General features: G+C 43.9%; 1 protein-coding gene across 9 annotated transcripts in view; it reads left to right on the forward strand.

Moving 5' to 3' along the window:
- The window catches only part of LOC112229875 (E3 ubiquitin ligase RNF157), a 35,525-nt gene that overhangs the window by 1,255 nt on the left and 8,961 nt on the right, over nt 1-25,309 (forward strand). For 3 of the 9 annotated variants that reach the window (XM_042306285.1, XM_024395991.2, XM_024395988.2), the window contains exons 2-17: nt 1,954-2,072; nt 10,250-10,338; nt 10,841-10,990; nt 11,057-11,174; nt 11,353-11,463; nt 11,908-11,955; nt 12,778-12,849; nt 13,217-13,376; nt 17,665-17,777; nt 17,868-18,100; nt 18,407-18,509; nt 18,601-18,709; nt 18,835-19,091; nt 19,191-19,256; nt 23,135-23,183; nt 25,107-25,220. In XM_042306285.1, the coding sequence (XP_042162219.1) occupies nt 1,954-2,072; nt 10,250-10,338; nt 10,841-10,990; nt 11,057-11,174; nt 11,353-11,463; nt 11,908-11,955; nt 12,778-12,849; nt 13,217-13,376; nt 17,665-17,777; nt 17,868-18,100; nt 18,407-18,509; nt 18,601-18,709; nt 18,835-19,091; nt 19,191-19,256; nt 23,135-23,183; nt 25,107-25,220 (1,911 nt within the window). The remainder of the gene's footprint in view (nt 1-1,953; nt 2,073-10,249; nt 10,339-10,840; nt 10,991-11,056; nt 11,175-11,352; nt 11,464-11,907; nt 11,956-12,777; nt 12,850-13,216; nt 13,377-17,664; nt 17,778-17,867; nt 18,101-18,406; nt 18,510-18,600; nt 18,710-18,834; nt 19,092-19,190; nt 19,257-23,134; nt 23,184-25,106; nt 25,221-25,309) is intronic. The other 6 variants (XM_042306286.1, XM_042306284.1, XM_024395993.2 and 3 more) reach the window with 4 other exon arrangements.

A 25,309-nucleotide genomic window follows, 5' to 3' on the forward strand; every position in this document is an offset into this window, starting at 1 on the left:
TTTAGTTGAGACCAATCACAGTAAGTTACTTAATTGTTACCCAGACAATATTTGATATTAAAGTGTCCACTTACATTTTTCAAATGACCGATTTTAAAATCTGTTTATTTATGGCCCTGTAAATCAAACCCTGCCCTTATGCTAGGTATAAGATACAACATGAGTGGTAACGGATGTGTGTGTGGAGGAGGGTTGATATCCAAGGACACAGAGACAGCCAGTGTAACCAGACTCCCTGTCTGCCATTCTACTGCATCTGAATCTCTGGCTGCAAGTCCGTAGATTATGTAGAGGAGTATGTCTGGCTGCAGGTCCCTCGATTATGTCTGCCTTTGTCTCTGGTTATGTCCAAAAATGGCACCCTCCTTAACTGTGCTACTTCTGACCAGGGCCCATTGTTCACTATGGGTATAGGGTACCATTCCAGACTCAAACCCTGTTTCTGCAAAGGGAAGGATCACTGCTGCTACCTCGCTCTCCAACCAAGGTGCATACATTTAAGAGCAAACTGAAGAAGAGAGGCTATTCAGCAACACTTGGAGGACAATGAAATTAAGTAAATAAACATCTTTATTGCTAATACCCATCCTCCCAAATGATCTGCATTCAGTTTGGATTCTCATAGGCATACTTTCACCCAGCGGTGCAAATTTGGTTTTAGAAGTGGGGGGGGACATCATTTTTATAATATTTTTTTAAAATCCAGCTGGATAAACACTCCAAAACAGTTTACCCGAACGCTTGGGGGCATCAACATGGTCCTAAAGCACACCGTTGCCTCATTTTGTATCACATTCCAATGATAAAACTGGAGGGGGGCAAAAATGCTATTTTAGAATTTGGGGGGGGACATGTCCCCTCGTTCCCAGTGAAAGTTGCGCCCCTGCGTTCACTTATCCAGTCATGACAGATCAGTCATTGCAGTTAAGAAGAGAGAATCGTTTTTTTTTTAGAATAAGACTGTGTTAGCATGCTGAGCTAAAGCGTATGAATTAGCCTAGGGAGCTAACACAAGCCTTAAGGTGTGAGGCAAGGTGGCTCATCACTTGAGCGTTGTTCACTGAACCACTTCCATCACCGTTGTTGAGTGGCTATGGCCTGGCCTGGGATCTCTACTTGGATTGCTCAGCCTCAGCTTCGTGTGTGTGTGTGTGCGTGTGCATAAATACACACAGTGGGCATTCAAGGGCAGTTGATAGGCTTTACAATCCCTACAGCTGATTATAATTTGAATGGTATCTGGCTGTCTGCATTTCTATGACCCATACATTCTAATTATTTCTCCACCAGGCAAGTGTCACAAAAAAGGTGTTTTGTTCCTGATCAGAATCATCTATTTATTGTTTACCTTATTTAACTAGGCAAGTCAGTTAAGAACAAATTCTTATTTTCAATGATGGCCTAGGAACAGTGGGTTAACTGCCTGTTCAGAGGCAGAATGACAGATTTGTACCTTGTCAGCTCAGGGGTTTGAACTTGCAACCTTTCAATTACTAGTCCAACACTCTAACCACTAGGTTACCCTGCCGCCCCAATTTCTGAGTTGAAAAACACAAAGTGCTTTTACAAGCACTGCTTGTGGGGTGGAAACAGCCGGAACAGCTACGTTGATTCAGACCAGCCAACACTAGTCTGCTGTTTACCAGACATTACTTTACTGTGTAACCACAGATCTAGGATCAGTTACATTACCACAAACCGTAATTTAGCAAATAGGGGGATAAAGACATTTCTGATATAAAATCAGTGCTTAGAGGCAATGTCTACTGTACATATTCCCTATCTGTTTCTCCCCCTATTGGCTAAGATTAGAACCAGGGTTGGAACACCTTGTCCTAGCTCGGTGAGTTCCTTTAACTGTCCTCTGTTCAAGTAAAAGGGGAGAAATCTATTTGGGCTATAGTGTCTGTATTGGGATCAGGTTTGCTCACTCCCTCTTCTTGTTCCCCACAGGAAGCTACTTTGCCAACCACTTCATCATGGGCGGGGAGAAGTTTGACTCCACCCACCCCGAGGGATACCTGTTCGGAGAGAACACCGACCTCAACTTCCTGGGAATCAGACCAGTGGCGGTACTGATTCTCACACTAAGCTACACTACACTAAACCTGGGTTCAAATATGATGTACTATTTAAGGTATTTAAATTACTTTCAAAGACATTTGGAAGTAAGTATTCAGATATTTTTTATTTTAAAAGGCAAGTTGAATATTGGAATGTATTTAGAAATACACTTGGCAAGCATTTGAAAATACTCACATACACTCCCATGACATCTTTCTCTCTCTGTGTCTTGCTCTCTCTACATTTTAGTCATTTAGTCAAAGCTTTTATCCAGAGTGACTTACAGTAAGTAGTGAGTGCATACATTTTTGTATTTGTCTCCCATGAGAATCAAACCCACAACCCTGGCATTGCAAGCACCATGCTCTACCAACTGAGCTACACAGGATATCTCTCTGTTTCTCTGTCTCTCTCAAATTCTGTTATATAAGTCATCCTGCCCTCTCTAAGCAGATGGCAATGTAGAGCCACATCTCTCTTCCCCACTCACTACATCTCTCTCCTCTCTCCCGGAGTTGTTAACTGTGATCTACAGCACAGGTCTAGTGTATTTCAGATGAAATTGACCCCTACTCTGGATTTGTACAGCTGTGTGTGTGTGTGTGTGTGTGTGTGTGTGTGCGTGCGACTGGAAGTACACAAGCCTGTGATGTTGGGGATTTAGACAGCAGCTTACTGCAGTAATTATAGTTGGAAAAGGAGAGTATATTACTGGAAACTTTTAAAGTTTACCAGTAAACTACCAGAATTCAATCTATCTTTCAAGAATTTGAAGTAATCTCACAAGACATGTAGTGGCCCTTTTGGGTATTTTAGATAATCACAGGTGTCTGTAATTATCTCTGGCCCTCTGTGTGACCTTATCACGTGTCAATTATTTCACACCATAAAATAAGATGATTTAAAAATAAACAAATAGTATGACAAAGTTTTAAAGCATTATCTTGAATATAAACCACAAAGTTAATGAATACCATTGGTGTTTAATATGAGCATTTCAGCATAATATCCTTTTTTAGGCACTTTTATTTATTTGACTAAAACAATATGTATTTGTTATCAATGTTTTGTGGTCAAACTGGTGGCAGTTGTGAAGAAAAGTCAATAATTGGAGGAGTTGAAGAGTTAATTGAAAATAATGCCGTTGTTGATTAGATGTTTTTGTTCATTAATTAGGCTATTTTCTCTTGAACCATATGGTCTATCTACTAGAAAGTCATGGAAAATATGGACATACAGTTGAAGTCTGAAGTTTACATACACCTTAGCCAAATGTATTTAAACTCAGTTTTTCACAGTTCCTGACATTTAATCCTAGTAAAAATTCCCTGTCAGTTGGGATCACCACTTTATTTTAAGAATGTGAAATGTCAGAATAATAGTAGAGAGAATGATTTATTTAAGCTTTTATTTCTTTCATCACATTCCCAGTGGGTCAGAAGTTTACATACACTCAATTAGTATTTTGTAGCATTGCCTTTAAATTGTTTAACTTGGGTCAAACGTTTCGTGTAGCCTTCCACAAGCTACCCACAATAAGTTGGCTAATTTTGGCCCATTATAGCACTCACATCCGTAGCCATGAAGTGCTTTGAAAGGTTGGTAATGGCTCACATCAACACTATTATCCCAGAAACCCTAGACCCACTCCAATTTGCATACCGCCCAAATAGATCAACAGATGATGCAATCTCTATTGCACTCCACACTGCCTTTTTCCACCTGGACAAAAGGAACACTTATGTGAGAATGCTATTCATTGACTACAGCTCAGCATTCAACACCATAGTGCCCTCAAAGCTCATTACTAAGCTAAGGATCCTAGGACTAAACACCTCCCTCTGCAACTGGATCCTGGACTTCCTGACGGGCCGCCCCCCAGGTGGTGAGGGTAGGTAACAACACATCTGCCACACTGATCCTCAACACTGGAGCTCCCCAGGGGTGCATGCTCAGTTCCCTCCTGTACTCCCTGTTCACCCACGACTGCATGGCCTGGCACGACTCCAACACCATCATTAAGTTTGCAGACGACACAATAGTGGTAGGCCTGATCACCGACAATGACGAGACAGCCTATAGGGTGGAGGTCAGAGATCTGGCCGGGTGGTTCCAGAATAACAACCTATCCCCCAACGTAACCAAGACAAAGGAGATGATTGTGGACTACAGGAAAAGGAGGACCGAGCACGCCCCCATTCTCATCGATGGGGCTGTGGTGGAGCAGATTGAGAGCTTCAAGTTCCTTTGTATCAACAACAAACTAGAATGGTCCAAACACACCAAGACAGTCATGAAGAGGGCACGACAAAGCCTATTCCCCCTCAGGAAACTAAAAAGATTTGGCATGGGTCCTGAGATCCTCAAAGTTCTACAGCTGCAACATCGAGAGCATGGTTGCATCACTGCCTGGTATGGCAATTGCTCGGCCTCTGACCGCAAGGCACTACAGAGGGTAGTGCGTACGGCCCAGTACATCACTGGGGCTCAGCTGCCTGCCTTCCAGGACCTCTACATCAGGCGTTGTCCGAGGAAGGCCCTAAAAATGTTCAAAGACCCCAGCCACCCCAGTCATAGACTGTTCTTTCTACTATCACATGGCAAGCGGTACCGGAGTGCCAAGTCTAGGACAAAAAGGCTTCTCAACAGTTTTTACCCCCAAGCCAAAAGAGTCCTGAACAGGTAATCAAATGGCTACCCGGACTATTTGTATTGTGTGCCCCACCCCAACCTATAACCCCTCTTTTACGCTGCTGCTACTCTCTGTTTATCATATATGCATAGTCACTTTAACTATACATTAATGTACAGTTGTGGCCAAAAGTTTTGAGAATCACACAAATATTAATTTCCACGAAGTTTGCTGCTTCATTGTGATATTTTTGTCAGATGTTACTATGGAATACTGAAGTATAATTACAAGCGTTTCATAAGTGTCAAAGGCTTTTATTGACAATTACATCAAGTTGATGCAAAGAGTCAATATTTGCAGTGTTGACCCTTCTTTTTCAAGACCTCTGCAATCTGCCCTGGCATGCTGTCAATTAGCTTCTGGGCCACATCCTGACTGATGGCAGCCCATTCTTGCATAATAAATGCTTGGAATTTGTCAGAATTTGTGTGTTTTTGTTTGTCCACCCGCCTCTTGAGGAATGACCACAAGTTCTCAATGGGATTAAGGTCTGGGGAGTTTCCTGGCCTTGGACCCAAAATATTGATGTTTTGTTCCCCGAGCCACTTAGTTATCACTTTTTCCTTATGGCAAAGTGCTCCATCATGCTGGAAAAGGCATTGTTCGTCACCAAACTGTTCCTGGATGGTTGGGAGAAGTTGCTCTCGGAGGATGTGTTGGTACCATTCTTTATTCGTGGCTGTGTTCTTAGGCAAAATTGAGTGAGCCCACTCCCTTGGCAGAGAAGCAACCCCACACATGAATGGTCTCAGGATGCTTTACTGTTGGCATGACACAGGACTTATGGTAGCGCTCAACTTGTCTTCTCCGGACAAGCTTTTTTCCGGATGCCCCAAACAATCGGAAAGGGGATTCATCAGAGAAAATGACTTTACCCCAGTCCTCAGCAGTCCAATCCCTATACCTTTTGCAGAATATCAATCTGTCCCTGATGTTTTTCCTGGAGAGAAGTGGTTTCTTTGCTGCCCTTCTTGACACCAGGCCATCCTCCAAAAGTCTTTGCCTCACTGTGCATGCAGATGCACTCACACCTGCCTGCTGCCATTCCTGAGCAAGCTCTGTACTGGTGGTTCTCCGATCCCGCAGCTGAATCAACTAGGAGATTCAGGAGACAGAAGACAGTCCTGGAGACAGTCCTGGCTCTTGCTGGACTTTCTTGGATGCCCTGAAGCCTTCTTCACAACAATTGAACCACTCTCATTGAAGTTCTTGATGATCTGATAAATGGTTGATTTTAGGTGCAATCATACTGGCAGCAATATCCTTGCCTCTGAAGCACTTTTTGTGCAATGCAATGGTGACGGCACGTGTTTCCTTGCAGGTAACCATGGTTGACAGAGGAAGAACAATGATTCCAAGCACCACCCTCCTTTTGAAGCTTCCAGTCTGTTATTCAAACTCAATCAGCATGACAGAGTGATCTCCAGCCTTGTCATCGTCAACACTCACACCTGTGTTAATGATAGAATCACTGACATGATGTCAGCTGGTCCTTTTGTGGCAGGGCTGAAATGCAGTGGAATTTTTTTGGGGGGGATTCAGTTCATTTGCATGGCAAAGAGGGACTTTGCAATTAATTGCAATTCATCTGATCACTCTTCATAACATACTGGAGTATACGCAAATTGCCATCATACAAACTGAAGCAGCAGACTTTGTGAAAATTAATATTTGTGTCATTCTCAAAACTTTTGGCCACGACTTTACATACTACCTCAATTGGCCCGACCAACCAGTGCTCCCGCACATTGGCTAACCGGGCTATCTGCATTGTGTCCCACCACCCGGCAACCCCTCTTTTACGCTACTGCTACTCTCTGTTCATCATATATGCATAGTCACTTTAACCATATCTACATGCTACCTCAATCAGCCTGACTAACCGGTGTCTGTATATAGCCTTTCTACTGTATATAGCCTGTCTTATTACTGTTGTTTTATTTCTTTACTTACCTATTGTTCACCTAACACCATTTTTGCACTATTGGTTAGAGCCTGTAAGTAAGCATTTCACTGTAAGGTCTACACTTGATGTATTCGGCACACGTGACAAACTTTGATTTGATTTGAAGGTCCTTTGCTGTTGTCCTGGGATTGATTTGCACTTTTCCCACCAAAGTAGGTTCATCTCTAGGAGACAGAACGCATCTCCTTCCTGAGCTGTATGACAGCTGAGTGGTCCCATGGTGTTTATACTTGCGTACTATTGTTTGTACAGATGAACGTGGTACCTTCAGGCGTTTGGACATTGCTCCCAAGGATCAACCAGACTTGTGGAGGTCTACAATTCTTTTTCTGAGGTCTTGGCTGATTACATTTGATTTTCCAATGATGTAAAGCAAAGCTGCACTGAGTTTGAAGGTAGGCCTTGAAATATATCCATAACTAAACCTCCAATTGACTCAAATTATGTCAATTAGCCTATCAAAGCTTCTAAAGCTATGACATTTTTTGGAATTTTCCAAGCTGTTTAAAGGCACAGTCAACTTAGTGTATGTACATTTCTGACCCACTGGAATTGTGATACTGTGAATTATAAGTGAAACAATCTTTCTGTAAACAATTGTTGGAATAATTACTTGTGTCAAGCACAAAGTAGATGTCCTAACCGACTTGCCAAAACTATAGTTTGTTAACAAGAAATTTGTGGAGTGGTTGAAAAACAAGTTTTAATGACTCCAACCTAAGTGTATGTAAACATCCGACTTCAACTGTACATACAAAATTAGTACTATATATTCATACTTTAAAAAAAAAGTTATTGAAGTATAAATTACCAAATTTATAATAGATTGTCACACATTTTCTGATAATTACTGAAGATTCCGGTAACTTTGGTAGATTACTGGTAGCTTTGCAAACCTACCTGTAAAACAGAGTCACATTAAGACTATAGAGAGAAAGAGGTGTGTGTGTGTGTGTGTGTGTGTGTGTGTGTGTGTGTGTGTGTGTGCGTGTGCTTGCATGTTCAGATCTCATAGCAGAACTCTGCTGGAGTGTGTTTTTTTAATGTGTCGGTATTCCGTATTTTAACAGCAGGACCCTTTCCTGGAAACCACACACACACACACACACCTCCCCCCAGAAGAGCGGTGTAGAGGTATCCAACCACATCCTCCCTCCCTACTGGATGGCATGTTCCATAGAGGTTCTTCTATACACATTTTACAGTACATTCAGTCATTTAGCAGACACTTATCCAGAATGACTTACAAAAAGTGCATTCGTCTAAAATAAGTAAGCAACCGCAGATCAAGGTCACTAAACCTGTTTTCTAAAATGGCACGTTATCCGCCTGACCGTGCCAGGATGAATAAAGAAGTATAAACCACACCTTCAACATAATGCATTTGAGTTAGTTTAATGCAGGAAAGGTTACAAGGTATGAATGTAGAATAATGTTATTCAGAATGAATTTGAGCTCGGAATGAGGTTGGATGATTGTTAGATGGTTGTAGAATGGAAGAGTCTTGAAAGGTGCCGTCAGAGATGGTGTTGTAAAATGAAGAGGAAAACTTGATGATTTAAGTGATGGTTCGGGATGGTTGAAGCATCGTGATGGTTTGGGATGGTTGATGGCTTGATGGCTCAGGATGTTTGGTGGCGCTTAATGGTTGGTGGAGGTTGATGGTTGGTGGAGGTTGATGGTTGGTGGAGGTTGATGGTTGGTGGAGGTTGATGGTTGGTGGAGGTTAATGGTTGGTGGAGGTTGATGGTTGGTGGAGGATGATGGTTGGTGGAGGATGATGGTTGGTGGAGGATGATGGTTGGTGGAGGATGATGGTTGGTGGAGGTTGATGGTTGGTGGAGGTTGATGGTTGGTGGAGGTTGATGGTTGGTGGAGGTTGATGGTTGGTGGAGGATGATGGTTGGTGGAGGATGATGGTTGGTGGAGGATGATGGTTGATGGTTGGTGGAGGATGATGGTTGGTGGAGGATGATGGTTGGTGGTTGGTGGAGGATGATGGTTGGTGGAGGATGATGGTTGATGGTTGGTGGAGGATGATGGTTGGTGGAGGATGATGGTTGGTGGAGGATGATGGTTGGTGGAGGATGATGGTTGGTGGAGGATGATGGTTGGTGGAGGATGATGGTTGGTGGAGGATGATGGTTGGTGGAGGATGATGGTTGGTGGAGGATGATGGTTGGTGGAGGATGATGGTTGGTGGAGGATGATGGTTGGTGGAGGTTGATGGTTGGTGGAGGATGATGGTTGGTGGAGGATGATGGTTGGTGGAGGATGATGGTTGATGGAGGATGATGGTTGGTGGTTGGTGGAGGATGATGGTTGGTGGAGGATGATGGTTGATGGTTGGTGGAGGATGATGGTTGGTGGAGGATGATGGTTAGTGGAGGATGATGGTTGGTGGAAGTTGATGGTTGGTGGAGGATGATGGTTGGTGGAGGATGATGGTTGATGGTTGGTGGAGGATGATGGTTGGTGGAGGATGATGGTTGGTGGAGGATGATGGTTGGTGGAGGATGATGGTTGGTGGTTGGTGGAGATTGATGGTTGGTGGAGGATGATGGTTGATTATTGGTGGAGGATGATGTTTGGTGGAGCTTAATGGTTGGTGGAGGATGATGGTTGATGGTTGGTGGAGGATGATGGTTGATTGTTGGTGGAGGATGATGTTTGGTGGAGCTTAATGGTTGGTTGGGGAGGATGTTGCTTGGTCGTCGCATGGATCGGGAAGGGGAGATGAAGACTGAGTGTTGGGGTGGGAGTCCTGGTGGTCTCTGCTTCTCAGCACAGAGTTAATCCCCCTTATGGCCCCTGAAAAACAAGGAGAAGGGAGGAGACGGGTGGTGGAGAGATGAGAAATACAACAACAGATTAGGATAACAGGATCTGGATACTATAGACGCAGCCGTTCACTGGTGAGGAGATTGATTGTTGAGAGGGGAGGAGATTTCATTTGTTACAGGTGTCGTCTTTCCTCCCAAACTTGAGTTACTTTACACAAACATCATAATGTCAGTTAAATAGTTAAGCGTTGGACATTTTGTATTTTTGACCCACTCAACTCTCTTCTTACACAGTCAGCAACAAACACACAGTAAACCGGGGAAAGACGCTCAGATTGTGCAAAGTCCAGTAATAAAAGTGGGGAAAGGAAATGTATCTATTGTTTTAAGTGGGTGAGTATCCAGGACAATGCTTTGCACTAACCCACCTGATTCAACTGATCAAGGGCTTGGTGATTAGTTGATCAGATCATGTGACACTTTTGTCATTGTTATTGGGGCGGCAGGGTAGCCTAGTGGTTAGAGCGTTGGACTAGTAACCGGAAGGTTGCAAGTTCAAACCCCCGAGCGGACAAGGTAAAAATCTGTTGTACTGCCCCTGAACAGGCAGTTAACCCACGTGGCAGCGAAAAGCAAAGCCTGTTACAAGGCCGTCGTTGAAAATAAGAATTTGTTCTTAACTGATCTTGCCTAGTTAAATAAAAATAAATTGATGTGACCTTTTGTGATTGGTTACCTTTACAGTTTCCCTATGCGGCCCCGCCTCCTCAGGAGCCAGTAAAGACGCTACGAAGCCTTATAAACATCCGTAAAGATACACTGAGGCTCGTACGGTGAGTATCTCACACACACAATTTACTTCTAGTTTATATCCCCTTCATTATTATTTTACTTATGCTTACAGATGTAAGATCTTAATTGCATCACCCTTTTGTTACTGAGAATTTTACTGCACAGTAGGAAATGCAAACTTGTAGTGTGTTTGAGGTTTAAAAGGCTTCTAAAGTTTGTAATTTCCACTTTTAAAATGTTAGACTTGATTTTCTCAAAGGAAAATGTATCAACCCCTACAAAAAAGATCCATTAATTATAATCCACATAATAATTCAGGATTATTTACGTCCTGTCTCAAACCGGCTCAAATTAAAATCCTACATCTGTAGTCTGTTTTATTGCACTAGTCCAACATCTCAACTTCTCCCCCCAGAACCAAATAGCTGGCCGGAGGCTTTCACAAGCTTTTGGTTGTGGGTTGCCGAGTTTACTCCCTATACTGTAATTACATTATTGGAACGGTGTGTAGGTGACGTTACCTGTGTTTCTGCATGCTGGCAGGTGTAGTGAGGACCTGAAACTGCCAGGGGAGGACGTGGCAGCGAAAAGCAAAGCCTGTTACAACATAGAGTTCACCTTCGACGCTGACACACAGGTGGCCATCACCATCTACTATCAAGCTATAGAGGAGTTCCACAACGGAGTGCCTATGTAAGTGTGTGTGTGTGTGTGTGTGTACATGTTTATCTCTCCTAACTCTCTGCATCTCTCCTATAGCTACATTCCCCAGGACAGCTCTCTCCAGTCAGAGACGGTGCACTTTAAGAGAGGAGTCTGTCAGCAGTTCTGTCTGCCCTCCCACTCCATCAATCTGTCAGAGTGGGCCGATGAGGAGGTACGGTCTGTGTGTGTGTTTATGCATATTACTAACGAAGTATGTGTTTTCAGTGTATAACCTCTCTTTCTCACCCCCTTTTCTCTCTTTTACACCAACCCCTCTGTCTCACTCTCTCTCTTTTCCTCCACCCTCTCTCTCTCTCTCTCTCTCTCTCTCTCTCTATCCCTCTTTCTAGTTGCTGTTTGACATGGATAAGGATGTGTTTCCCATGGTCGTTCAAGCGACAGTAGACGAGGGGGAAGATCACATGGGTCACTCCCATGTCCTCCTGGCCACCTTTGAGAAGGTAAGGAGCTTTAAGTCTGATGTGCTGTAGGATCGTAAGTAAGTGTTACATTTACAACGTGTTGAAGAATGTTAACTTTTACTCATTAGGTATCTTAATGTTTGTCTGAAATATTTTGAAATGTTTGACTCTCAAAAGTATCCCACTGGGCACAAACTGGTTGAATCAACGTTGTTTCCACGTCATTTCAACCACAAAAAAATCTATATGATAACATTGAATCAAGGTGGAAAACTGATTTCAGTCATCATCATTTTCAGTCATCCAACTTCTAAGCTAAATCCATTGACATGCTTCAAATGTTTGTTGATTTCACATTGAATTCATGTTGGTTGTCAACTCAATCAAATGTAAATGTAAAAACTAGATGTTGAAATGCCGTCTGTGTCCAGTGGGATTGGATTGTTGTCAGCGTCAGCTAAGTATCTACTGTTTGTTCCACAGCACATGGATGGGAGCTACTGTGTCAAACCTCTGAAACAGAAACAAGTGGTGAGTTTGTTTCCACCAGGTCCTTTTTCTCTCTCTCTCTTCTCTCTCTCACTCTCTTCTCTTTGTCTTCTCTCTCTCACTCTCTTCTCTCTCTCTCTTCTCTCTCTCACTCTCTTCTCTCTCTCACTCTCTTCTCTCTCTCTTCTCTCTCTCTCACTCTCTTCTCTCTCTCTTCTCTCTCTCACTCTCTTCTCTCTCTCTTCTCTCTCTCACTCTCTTCTCTCTCTCTCTTCTCTCTCTCACTCTCTTCTCTCTCTTCTCTCTCTCACTCTCTTCTCTTTGTCTTCTCTCTCTCTTCTCTCTCTCTCCTCACTCTCTCTCTCTCTCTCCTCTCTCTCCTCTCTCTCACTCTCTTGTCTCACTCTTCTCTCTCTCACTCTCTTCTCTTTGTCTTCTCTCTCTCTCCTCTCTGTCTTCTCTCTCTCCTCTCTCTCTTCTCTCTCTCACTCTCTTCTCTCTCTCACTCTCTCTCTCACTCTCTTCTCTCTCTCTTCTCTTCTCTCTCTCACTCTCTTCTCTTTGTCTTCTCTCTCTCTCCTCTGTCTTCTCTCTCTCTCCTCTCTCTCTTCTCTCTCTCACTCTCTTCTCTCTCTCTCCTCTCTCTCTTCTCTCTCTCTCCTCTCTCTCTTCTCTCTCTCTCCTCTCTCTCTTCTCTCTCTCACTCTCTTGTCTCACTCTGTATTCTATCTTGCCCCCTCTCTTTCCTGCCTGTTATTGCCTCCCCCTTCTCCTCCAAACCCTCTCTCCCCCTTTCACCATCCTTCCTGGTATGTTATATAGTGAAACCTTCTCTCTCTCATCCCTAACATGTTTCTTCTCCAGGTGGATGGGGTGAGTTACCTTCTTCAGGAGATCTACGGCATCGAGAACAAGTACAACAGCCAAGAATCAAAGGTACCAAGTTGAGAATTTGGTTGTTTAGGACATGGACTAGTGAACACCTGATTTAACTCATTGAGAGCATGATGATTAGTTGCCAAGTTGAATCAGGTGTTTTTTGTTGTTGTCCGGGGCTACAATAAAACTATGCGCTTTTGGAGGGACTGGAGTAGGGAACCATTGCTCTAACCAGTTCTACAGAGAGTCATTTTGAAAGTTTTGAACAAAAAGCATTGTGTTCAGTAGCCCTAAACACACTGGGTATATGGACAGTGAATCTCATTTTTACTGTGTTTGACCAAGCTACCATACTGCTCTCTGAATGTAACGATGTGGTGATGTATTAATTGATTGATTGATTGATTGATTATGTTGTCACCAGGTTGCGGATGATGAGATCAGTGATAACAGTGCAGAGTGTGTGGTGTGTCTGTCGGACGTCCGCGACACACTCATCCTGCCCTGCAGACACCTGTGTCTCTGTAATGCCTGCGCCGACACTCTCCGCTACCAGGCCAACTGCTGCCCCATATGCAGACTGCGTGAGTCTATAATGTCTTTAATGCTACAAAAGACCTTTGTAAGCCATACGTCGGCATTTGTGAGCTTCATAGCAATACATCTAATACATTCTCAGTTAAATCAAATCACATTTTATTTGTTACATGCGCCAAATACTACAGGTGTAGACCTTACAGTGAAATTCTTACTTACAAGCCCTTAACCAACAATGCAGTTTTAAGAAAAATAAGTGTTATGTAAAAAATGGTTAAAGAGCAGCAGTAAGATCACAGTAGCAAGGGCCTCGGGCCGACTCTTTTCTCTGTATATATATATCAATGATGTTGCTCTTGCTGCGGGCGATTCCCTGATCCACCTCTACGCAGACGACACCATTCTATATACTTCCGGCCCGTCCTTGGACACTGTGCTATCTAACCTCCAAACGAGCTTCAATGCCATACAACACTCCTTCCGTGGCCTCCAACTGCTCTTAAACGCTAGTAAAACCAAATGCATGCTTTTCAACCGTTCGCTGCCTGCACCTGCACGCCTGACCAGCATCACCACCCTGGATGGTTCCGACCTTGAATATGTGGACATCTATAAGTACCTAGGTGTCTGGCTAGACTGTAAACTCTCCTTCCAGACTCATATCAAACATTTCCAATCGAAAATCAAATCAAGAGTCGGCTTTCTATTCCGCAACAAAGCCTCCTTCACTCACGCCGCCAAACTTACCCTAGTAAAACTGACTATCCTACCGATCCTCGACTTCGGCGATGTCATCTACAAAATTGCTTCCAACACTCTACTCAGCAAACTGGATGCAGTTTATCACAGTGCCATCCGTTTTGTCACTAAAGCACCTTATACCACCCACTACTGCGACTTGTATGCTCTAGTCGGCTGGCCCTCGCTACATATTCGTCGCCAGACCCACTGGCTCCAGGTCATCTACAAGTCCATGCTAGGTAAAGCTCCGCCTTATCTCAGTTCACTGGTCACGATGGCAACACCCATCCGTAGCACGCGCTCCAGCAGGTGTATCTCACTGATCATCCCTAAAGCCAACACCTCATTTGGCCGCCTTTCGTTCCAGTTCTCTGCTGCCTGTGACTGGAACGAATTGCAAAAATCGCTGAAGTTGGAGACTTTTATCTCCCTCACCAACTTCAAACATCTGCTGTCTGAGCAGTTAACCGATCGCTGCAGCTGTACATAGTCTGTCGGTAAATAGCCCACCCATTTTTAACTACCTCATCCCCATACTGTTTTTATTTATTTACTTTTCTGCTCTTTTGCACACCAATATCTCTACCTGTACATGACCATCTGATCATTTATCACTCCAGTGTTATTAATCTGCAAAATTGTAATTATTCGCCTACCTCCTCATGCCTTTTGCACACAATGTATATAGACTCCCCTTTTTTTTCTACTGTGTTATTGACTTGTTAATTGTTTACTCCATGTGTAACTCTGTGTTGTCTGTTCACACTGCTATGCTTTATCTTGCCAGGTCGCAGTTGCAAATGAGAACTTGTTCTCAACTAGCCTACCTGGTTAAGTAAAGGTGAAATAAAAAATAAATAAATAAATAATGGTTTGGGGGTAAAAGCTGTTAAGAAGCCTTTTGAACCTAGACTTGGCGCTCCGGTACCGCTTGCAGTGCGGAGAGAACAGTCTATGACTGGGGTGGCTGGAGTCTTTGGCAATTTCTTGGGCCTTCCTCTGACACTGCCTGGTATAGAGGTCCTGGATGGCAGAAAGCTTGGCTCCAGTGATGTACTGGGCCGTACGCACTACCCTCTGTAGTGCCTTGCAGTTGGAGGCCGAGCAGTTACCATACCAGCCAGTGATGCAACCAGTCAGGATGCTCTCTGGTTCGGCTGTAGAGCTTTTTGAGGATTTGAGGACCCATGCCAAATCTTTTCAGTCTCCTGAGGGGGAATAGGCTTTGTCGTGCCCTCTTCATGACTGTTTGGACCATGAAAGTTTGTTGGTGATGTGGATACCAAGGAACTTGAAGCTCTCAACCTGCTCCACTACAGCCCTGTCGATGTGAATGGGGGAGTGTTCGGCCCTCCTTTTCCTGTAGTCCACAATCAGCTTCTTTGTCTTGATCATGTTGAGGGAGAGGTTGTTGTCCTGGCAGTGCTCTGACCTCCTCCCTATAGGCTGTCTCATCGTTGTCGGTGATCAGGCCTACCAATGTTGTGTCGTCGGCAGACTTAATGATGGTGTTGGAATCGTGTTTGGCCATGCAGTCATGGGTGAACAAGGAGTACAGAAGGGGACTGAGCATGCACCCCTGAGGGGAACCCGTGTTGAGGATCAGCGTGGCAGATGTGTTGTTGCCTACCCTTACCACCTGGGGGTGGCCCGTCAGGAAGTCCAGGATCCAGTTGCAGAGGGAGGTGTTTAGTCCCAGGGTCCTTAGCCTATTGATGAGCCTTTAGGGCACTATGGTGTTGAACGCTGAGCTGTAGTCAATTAATAGCATTCTCACGTAGGTGTTCCTTTTGTCCAGGTGGGAAAGGGCAGTGTGGAGTGCAATAGAGATTGCATCATCTGTGGATCTGTTTGGGCGGTATGCAAATTGGTGTGGGTCTAGGGTTTCTGGGTTAATGGTGTTGATGTGAGCCATGACTAGCCTTTCAAAGCACTTCATGGCAGATGTGATTGCTACGGGTCGGTAGTCATTTAGGCAGGTTACCTTAGTGTTCTTGGGCACAGGGACTAATAGCCTAACTGTTACCCATCTGCAGACTATGTGAGTCTATAATGCTGCAGAAGACCTTCGTAAGCCATACTCTGGTATGCATAAGACCACCACATCAATACTTAAAGGCCCACCTCAGAGGAAGTTGCTGCACCTATTTCGAGTCATTCCCATCCTAGAGCTGAAATTCTCATTTAGGTTCCACCTCAAAGACATGCAGGCTGCTAATACATGTTCAGGAATTGGAGGGTGGAAAATGTTGTGGTGATTTTCACGTGTAGCAGAGAAATAACATCCAGTAAGGCATTGACTGTCAGCTGTCAGTGTAACTAGCAAGCATGCTAACCTTTGCTAGCTAATGAAAGTTATGTGAGCACCATTTCAGTTAAGATGGAAATAATGATTTCAGAAAGAGACTAGCAACCTACCTGTCAAGAGGTCAGTCACAGCTCTTACTGTTTGATAATTCCACGAAACTGTGTCGGATTCCAGACGTCATTAGTGTTTGGACATGCACACGGATATTATCAAATAGCTATATTCTTTGTTCTCTCTGTTATCATTTTAGCTACCTAGCTAAATATCAATGCATTATCTAAACTGCACAGCTATATACTAATGCATTATCTAAACTGCACAGCTATATATTAATGCATTATCTAAACTGCACAGCTATATATTAATGCATTATCTAAACTGCACAGCTATATATTAATGCATTATCTAAACTGCACAGCTATATATGAATGCATTATCTAAACTGCACAGCTATATATGAATGCATTATCTAAACTGCACAGCTATATATTAATGCATTATCTAAACTGCACAGCTACATATGAATGCATTATCTAAACTGCACAGCTATATATGAATGCATTATCTAAACTGCACAGCTATATATTAATGCATTATCTAAACTGCGTCTGTGAATCTACCATTGAAATAGAAAGAATATGAGCTCCAGTAATATGGAGCCTAAATATTAAAGCAATGGGCGTGTTTGTTTTGCATGGCCCGGTGCCCCGGGTGGGTGGAGATTTCTCTTTAGGATCAACTGAATGGTCAAAAAGGAGCAAACCCTGCACACCCGGGGCCCCAGGCATTGCAAAACCATTTATCTTAGGGAGACAAGGGGAGCAGGGTTCCAAAGTGCAGTCATATCATGCAATTTTACTATCTATAATATGGTCATATTTTTTGACAAAATATCCAATGCATTATGATAATTTTCTGGTAAAAAAAGGGGAGGTGCAAAAACAGTTTCACCGCGACTCGCAAATGTTGTAGGTGTTTCTGATTATTAAACAATGCCATATTGGTGGGTGGAACCATTCAAATAAAACCCAGCACTGAAACAAAACTTAGGCAAAAAATAATTTTTTGGTAATTTCATAGCAAAATAAATGTAATTGGCACGAATTTGCACAAAGCGTGCAGTTTTTGTCACTTCAAGCCCAAAATATATCATACTTTGACTAAAACAATTACTTATTGACTTACATTGTTGTGCAGCATCATGGGTAAGCTCTGGCCACCTTTCAACTCGAAAAAATGGAATTCTACTGATGTGGGCGTTTAGTGATGTTATAATGCGTCCATAGCGTTCCGGGCCCTGCTGCAGATCCGAGCCATGAGGAAGAAGCTGAGTCCTCTCTCTCCTGCCGGGTTTAACCCCGTTATCACCTCCCAGACCTCCGACTCAGAGGAACACTCGGTATGATATATATACATACACAGATTTTTTTCTTTATAAATACAGCGCATAGCAACAAGACAACTCATCTCCTTTTTTCATTCACCCCAGGCGTCAGACCACATCCCCCCAGGTTATGAGGCCGTGTCTCTCCTGGAGGCTCTGAACGGGCCCCTGAGCGTGTCTCCCTCGGCTCCCCCTCTGCAGGAACTCTCTGGGGGCCACGTCTCAGGGACCCTGCCCCACTATAGCAGTGAGCCCCACCCCGCCCCGGCACGCTCCATGTCCCCCCTGGACCACTCCAACTCCAGCCAGGGACTCAAACTGAAGAAGAGCGGCTCCAAGTGAGAGGAGCATACACTTGAAGACACAGGTTGTATCCCAAATGACACCAAATTTCCTAAATAATGCACGACTTTTGACCACTACCCTATGGGCCCTGGTCAAAAGTAGTGCACTACATGGGGAATAGGGTGCCATTTGGGATGCATAAACGCATACAAACATACTGTATATTTGAATAGGAATTCATTTCCTAGGACTTTTAAAGGTTTAGCTAATAGAATATCTTTCTTTCAGGACAAAGGTAGTGTTGTGAGTGTTTGTTGTGGTGTTTATGATTCTGACTGCCACATTATGGGATGTGTCAGGTCTCTCTCCCAGAATTCTTCGGTGCTGCCCGAGGAGGAGGACGAGAAGTCAGAACGCAGCGAATCAGAAGTTCAGGCCTGCCGCCGGAAACAACAACCGGAGGTACAGTGACACAGTGTGTGCGTGACTGTTGGTGTCTGTCGGTCTCCGGTGTGTGTGTGTTTGACCTTATTCTGTCTGATCTCTGTTCCAGAGTGGTGTAACTCCAGAGAGTGAGAATCTGACTCTATCCTCGTCTGGAGCCATCGACCAGTCCTCCTGTACTGGGACACCTTTCTCCTCCACCATCACCTCCCCTGAAGGTGGGCCTTCTGCTGGGGCTGGCTGGCAGGCCCTGCTAGGGGGTGGCCATTGGGCAATAGAAAATGTGTCAAATTATAATACATTGTTAATTGTATCTTCTTCTCTCTGTCTCTCCCCCTCTCAGACCAAGTGAGCAGTAGCCTGGCCCAGTCAGTCATGTCCATGGCTTCGTCCCACAGCCATCACTCTCAGATCAGCACTGACACCCTGTCTTCCATGTCTGGCTCCTACCTGGCTGGGCCGGAGGGGGAGGTAGAGGGGGAGGAGGGGGGAGAAGCAGAGGGGGAGGAGAACCAGGATGCACCCATGGAGAGCCGGGGACCCTCACAGCAGGATGGGGAAGTGAGACGGGGGAGAGAAGGGAGAACAGGGGTGGAGAGAGTGAGGGAACACCTAGAGAAGTGGCTTGTTGAAATCTCTGACATAGAGAATAACCCCCCCCCTCTTTCTTTCTCCCTCTTTTTTTTGTATCTCTCTCAGGAGCTACCCATGGAACCAAAAGAACAGAACTTCTCAGTCGCTGTGTCAGACGAGCAGGATTCAGAGGTGCATATATAGTAGGGTCGTTCCACGAAGAGTGCCTGTGTAGTACGGTCATTCCACGAAGAGTGCCTGTGTAGTACGTTCGTTCCACGAAGACTGCCTGTGTAGTAGGGTCGTTCCACGAAGAGTGCCTGTGTAGTAGGGTCGTTCCACGAAGAGTGCCTGTGTAGTAGGGTCGTTCCACGAAGAGTGCCTGTGTAGTAGGGTCGTTCCACAAAGAGTGCCTGTGTAGTAGGGTCGTTCCACGAAGAGTGCCTGTGTAGTAGGGTCGTTCCACGAAGAGTGCCTGTGTAGTAGGGTCGTTCCACGAAGAGTGCCTGTGTAGTAGGGTCGTTCCACGAAGAGTGCCTGTGTAGTAGGGTCGTTCCACGAAGAGTGCCTGTGTAGTAGGGTCGTTCCACGAAGAGTGCCTGTGTAGTAGGGTCGTTCCACGAAGAGTGCCTGTGTAGTAGGGTCGTTCCACGAAGAGTGCACCATCATTGTAAAGTTTTTTTTGTTGCTTTGACAAATTCCTTTCTGAAGATGATGATTTATTTAATGTTAGTAGAGATTGTGGTGCAGAAGAGCCAAGCCTAGCCAGCACGTGGAATGCATGCTCCAGCACTGTTCCCTTAACGAGGGTGGGGCAGCCCTCTAATTGACTGCCTAAAGACCTAAAGGTGTGCCGCTCTGACTCTGTGGGGAGAGCATTCTGGAGAGCACACGTCACATGAGGTATGGCCAGGACCGATATGATTTGCAGCGCTTAAGCTTTTGGCTTGTCCTGTCGACTTTATTGTTAAAGTCTGACCCTGTAGAGCTCTGCAAGAGCCAGGATGTCATTTTCATTTTCTTCATAAAAGCCTCTTTGTTTGTACCGCGTTCCTGTCTCCTTTACCTATGAGTCATTGCCGTTGAGTCATTGCCGTTGAGTCATTGCATATGAGTCATTACCGTTGAGTCATTGCCGTTGAGTCATTGCCGTTGAGTCATTGCCGTTGAGTCATTGCCGTTGAGTCATTACCGTTGAGTCATTGCCTATGAGTCATTGCCTATGAGTCATTACCTATGAGTCATTACCTATGCCTAACAGCCTAGACGGTGTCACAGTGACCCCTTGCACTGTCACAGTGATTCATTTTACATCTGTCCCTCATTTTAAGGTCAACCCTGTTACGTGAACTGAACTCTCGTTTTAATATGGTGAAACTATTCCTTGTTCAATGTATCTTTAGATTACTTAAAATGGAATAGTCAAATCATAGAGTTAAATCAGTTGAGCTGGTTCTACTCTTTTTGGCCATTCTCATTTTTTATTTTGTGGTGGAAAACTGAGCGGGTCGAGGATAACATGTCAACCCTGTTACCCATAGATAGTGTCGTGGAAATTTCCTGTATTTACCAAATCATGAGAGCAAACCACACACAAATCAGAGTTATCATAAAGTCCATCTTTAATTATATGAGCTCCATCACAACCCTGTGACTCTCAGATCAATTCAGTGTCTATCAATGAATTCTCTGAGAGTCCTTACACATTGCAACTGAGATCCTTTATAGCAAAGACACACATAGCCAGACAGCATTGGCTATAAATGATCGTTCAGCTTTGTCTCCTAAACTATGTTCTTTTCTCGCTCTCAGGTTTTGTTTTATAGTCCTATCAACAGGCATATATCAAATACATCCCTCCTGGACAAGATCACAGAGACACAGTGACTAACACACAGACAATGTGGAGCCAAGAGATAATTGATTTAAAAGATATGTTTACATATGAAGACAAGCTTGACCCCTCCCCTCTCTGCGGCCCAAGTAACTGACCCCATGTCAGAGAACAGAGAACTGCAACCGGCCAACAGTATTATACAAAAATAGACATTCTGATGAGAAGTAACTCACAAGCATATGATGAATATAAAACATCTCATCTATGTTACCCAACTAATTCTGATTATTCCCCAACAATAGACAGGCTAGAATATATATATATATATATTTTAGGGATGGGTGACACTTCCATTTAATTGGCACTCCTGTTGCAAACAACACGCTTCCATTCCCCCTGTCACAAGGGAATTTATGGCTGATTTTAAGATGAAATCGTCAACCCTGTTACTTAATTTGGCACTTAACATGCTCTTTGTGACAGAATTTTTAAATGAGATGAAATCAAGTTTTTTTGGACCCAAGTTGCACTTCTCAAAAGGCACCGAATTGGTGGAATATACCTAGACTATATGAATGGATATACAGTGGGGCAAAAAAGTATTTAGTCAGCCACCAATTGTGCAAGTTCTCCCACTTAAAAAGATGAGAGGCCTGTAATTTTCATCATAGGTACACTTCAACTATGACAGACAAAATGAGAAAAAAAATCCAGAAAATCACATTGTAGGATTTTTAATGAATTTATTTGCAAATTATGGTGGAAAACTTTTGTTATTGACCAAATACTTATTTATCTCAATACTTTGTTATATACCCTTTGTTGGCAATGACAGAGGTCTAACGTTTTCTGTAAGTCTTCACACACTGTTGCTGGTATTTTGGCCCATTCCTCCATGCAGATCTCCTCTAGAGCAGTGATGTTTTGGGGCTGTTGCTGGGCAACACGGACTTTCAACTCCCTCCAAAGATTTTCTATGGGGTTGAGATCTGGAGACTGGCTAGGCCACTCCAGGACCTTGAAATGCTTCTTACGAAGCTACTCCTTCGTTGCCCGGGCGGTGTGTTTGGGATCATTGTCATGCTGAAAGACCCAGCCACGTTTCATCTTTAATGCCCTTGCTGATAGAAGGAGGTTTTCACTCAAAATCTCATGATACATGGCCCCATTCATTCTTTCCTTTACACGGATCAGTCGTCCTGGTCCCTTTGCAGAAAAACAGCCCCAAAGCATGATGTTTCCACCCCCATGCTTCACAGTAGGTATGGTGTTCGTTGGATGCAACTTAGCATTCTTTGTCCTCCAAACACGATGAGTTGAGTTTTTACCAAAAAGTTATATTTTGGTTTCATCTGACCATATGACATTCTCCCAATCTTCTGGATCATCCAAATGCTCTCTAGCAAACTTCAGACAGGCCTGGACATGTACTGGCTTAAGCAGGGGGACACGTCTGGCACTGCGGGATTTGAGTCCCTGGCGGCGTAGTGTGTTACTGATGGTAGGCTTTGTTACTTTGGTCCCAGCTCTCTGCAGGTCATTCACTAGGTCCCCCCGTGTGGTTCTGGGATTTTTGCTAACCGTTCTTGTGATCATTTTGACCCCACGGGGTGAGATCTTGCGTGGAGCCCCAGATCGAGGGAGATTATCAGTGGTCTTGTATGTCTTCCATTTCCTAATAATTGCTCCCACATTTGATTTCTTTAAACCAAGCTGCTTACCTATTGCAGATTCAGTCTTCCCAGCCTGGTGCAGGTCTACAATTTTGTTTCTGGTGTCCTTTGACAGCTCTTTGGTCTTGGCCATAGTGGAGTTTGGAATGTGACTGTTTGAGGTTGTGGACATGTATCTTTTATACTGATAACAAGTTCAAACAGGTGCCATTATACAGGTAACGAGTGAAGGACAGAGGAGCCTCTTAAAGAAGAAGTTACAGGTCTGTGAGAGCCAGAAATCTTGCTGGTTTGTAGGTGACCAAATACTTATTTTCCACCATAATTTGCATATAAATTCATTAAAAATCCTACAATGTGATTTTCTAGATTTTTTTTCTCATTTTGTCTGTCATAGTTGAAGTGTACCTATGATGAAAATTACAGGCCTCTCTCATATTTTTAAGTGGGAGAACTTGCACAATTGGTGGCTGACTAAATGCTTTTTGCCCCACTGTAGATACAAAACTTGTAAAATATACACTACAAAATAAATCCAACTGTCTCTCTCCTTCTCACAGGGAAATGATGTCACAGAGGAAGACTGCCCCTCGCCTTCCCACGAGCAGGGTAACTATGTGACCTCTTATTGACCTTTCCCCTCTCACCTCTGACTCCTCTGTTTTACCCTCCTCACTATTTGGCCATGCTGGAAAGGACAGAAGTATGGGGCAGTCTAACCACTAATACAATGTTATCCACTAATCTTAAAGCCTCCTGACCCTTGCCATACATTAAAAAACACATAATAATAATCTCCAATACTCTCATCAATTCTGACAACATTGCCACTTTTGTCCTTTCTAGCATGGCATTCTAGTGACTGACTACCCTGTTACAGCACCCTATACTTTGATCTACCATAGAAAGACCATTATTAGTGAGATAGCAGGATGTTTTAAGTGGTGCCATGCTAGATTCTCTCTACTGTAAATGAAAATGTGGGCTAAAATACTGGCCATCGGTGAAATCATCCCAAATCATGCGTTTGCACCTGTGCACTTGGCTCAGTTTGCTCTGTATGTATGTGTGTGTGTGTGTGTGTGTGTGTGTGTGTGTGTGTGTGTGTGTGTGTGTGTGTGTGTGTGTGTGTGTGTGTGTGTGTGTGTGTGTGTGTGTCAGTCAGACCTGGTTCGAATATCTAAAAGTTAAATTGGAGTATATTTGAGTCAGTGTATTTGAGTATTTTAAAATACTTTCCAAGTGTATTTACAAATACATTCCAATATTCAACTACTTGTATTTTCAAATAAAATATACAGTATTTAAATACTTACTTCCAAATGTCGTTGAAAATACTTGAAATCCCCTAAATAGTATTTGTATCCAGGTCAGCTGTGTATGTGTGTGGGTTGTTAGCTTGCCAATGCTTGTGTGTTTGCCTGCTGTGCTCTGCATGCGCTGCTTAGATTCCACACCCTAATATGCAGTTGTATGTACAGTATATTTGTGTGAGTGTGAGCCTCTCTCTCTCTCTCTCTCTCTCTCTCTCTGTGTGGAGTCATACTCCATCTCCTCATCCTCCTCTCTTCTTCCTCCACTCCAAAGTGATAAATTGGGCTTCAATCTCTAACCCTGCCTCTCTGTGTCCCCAGAGTTTGAATGCGTGTGTCCCCAGAGTTTGAATGCGTGTGTCCCCAGAGTTTGAATACGTGTGTGTAATTTATGAATGTGTGTTTAAATGCTTGTATGTCTGCATGTTTGTGTATCTTGTGTGTATGTTTGTGACATCTTAATCACCATGCATGTTCTGACTAGTATACAACTTCTTAATATTTATTTTTCTCCAGCCGTAGTCGGTTTGCATGTGTGTGTGTGCGTATGCGTGTGTACACATTTTACTATAATTGTGTGTGCGTGTGTTCATGTTTTACTGTACACGTTTTATTATACTTGTGAGTACCAGAAGTCCTCACAAGAATACTAAACCAACTAAAATTCAGAGAAGTGAGGATATTTAGCCGTTCCTCACTTGTAAAAAGGCTATTTTAGGCTTAGAGGTTAGGTTTAGGGAAAATAAGATTTTGAATGGGAATCAATTGTTGGTCACCAAAAAGTCCTCACAAGTATAGTAAGACGTGTGTGTGTGTGTGTGTTTATATGGAGTGGTGCCATTGGTTGTGGGCATTAAATAAACAATAACAAACAATGAATAAATGAGTTAATAAGGAAACCAAAGGAATCCTGTCTCTATATATGTTCATGTGCGTATGATGTATGTTTGCATGTATCTGTCCCTGCTGCACCGTGTGCCAGCTTCCATGTGCATCCTCTGAGCCTGCTGAGCCACATGCTACTCATCACCATCACATGATCTATCCCATGCCCTCCTTTACTTACACACACACACACACACACACACACACACACACACACACACACACACACACACACACACACACACACAAAAAAAAAAAAAAAACTAGCTACACCCCTGGCCCCGTCCCCTGCTGTGCCTGGCTGCTGTTGTTTGACCTTTGCCCTCGCTTGCAGGTGGGCGGAGCAGGTGTCCAGAGTTGGCCAATAACAATCAGGGCGTCGCCCTCTGCGACACGCACTGTTTGGGGGGGCTGGACAATGAGCAGGTTCCCGACTGCCGATTCGCCGGTGAGTGGCAACCTACCGAACATGGACCAATCAGAGCTGAGACTGGGGCGAATGGGGAGAGAAATGGGTGTCAGTGTAAGGAAATAAGA

Source organism: Oncorhynchus tshawytscha, linkage group LG25 (assembly GCF_018296145.1).
Source record: "Oncorhynchus tshawytscha isolate Ot180627B linkage group LG25, Otsh_v2.0, whole genome shotgun sequence".
Classification (NCBI taxonomy): domain Eukaryota; kingdom Metazoa; phylum Chordata; class Actinopteri; order Salmoniformes; family Salmonidae; genus Oncorhynchus; species Oncorhynchus tshawytscha.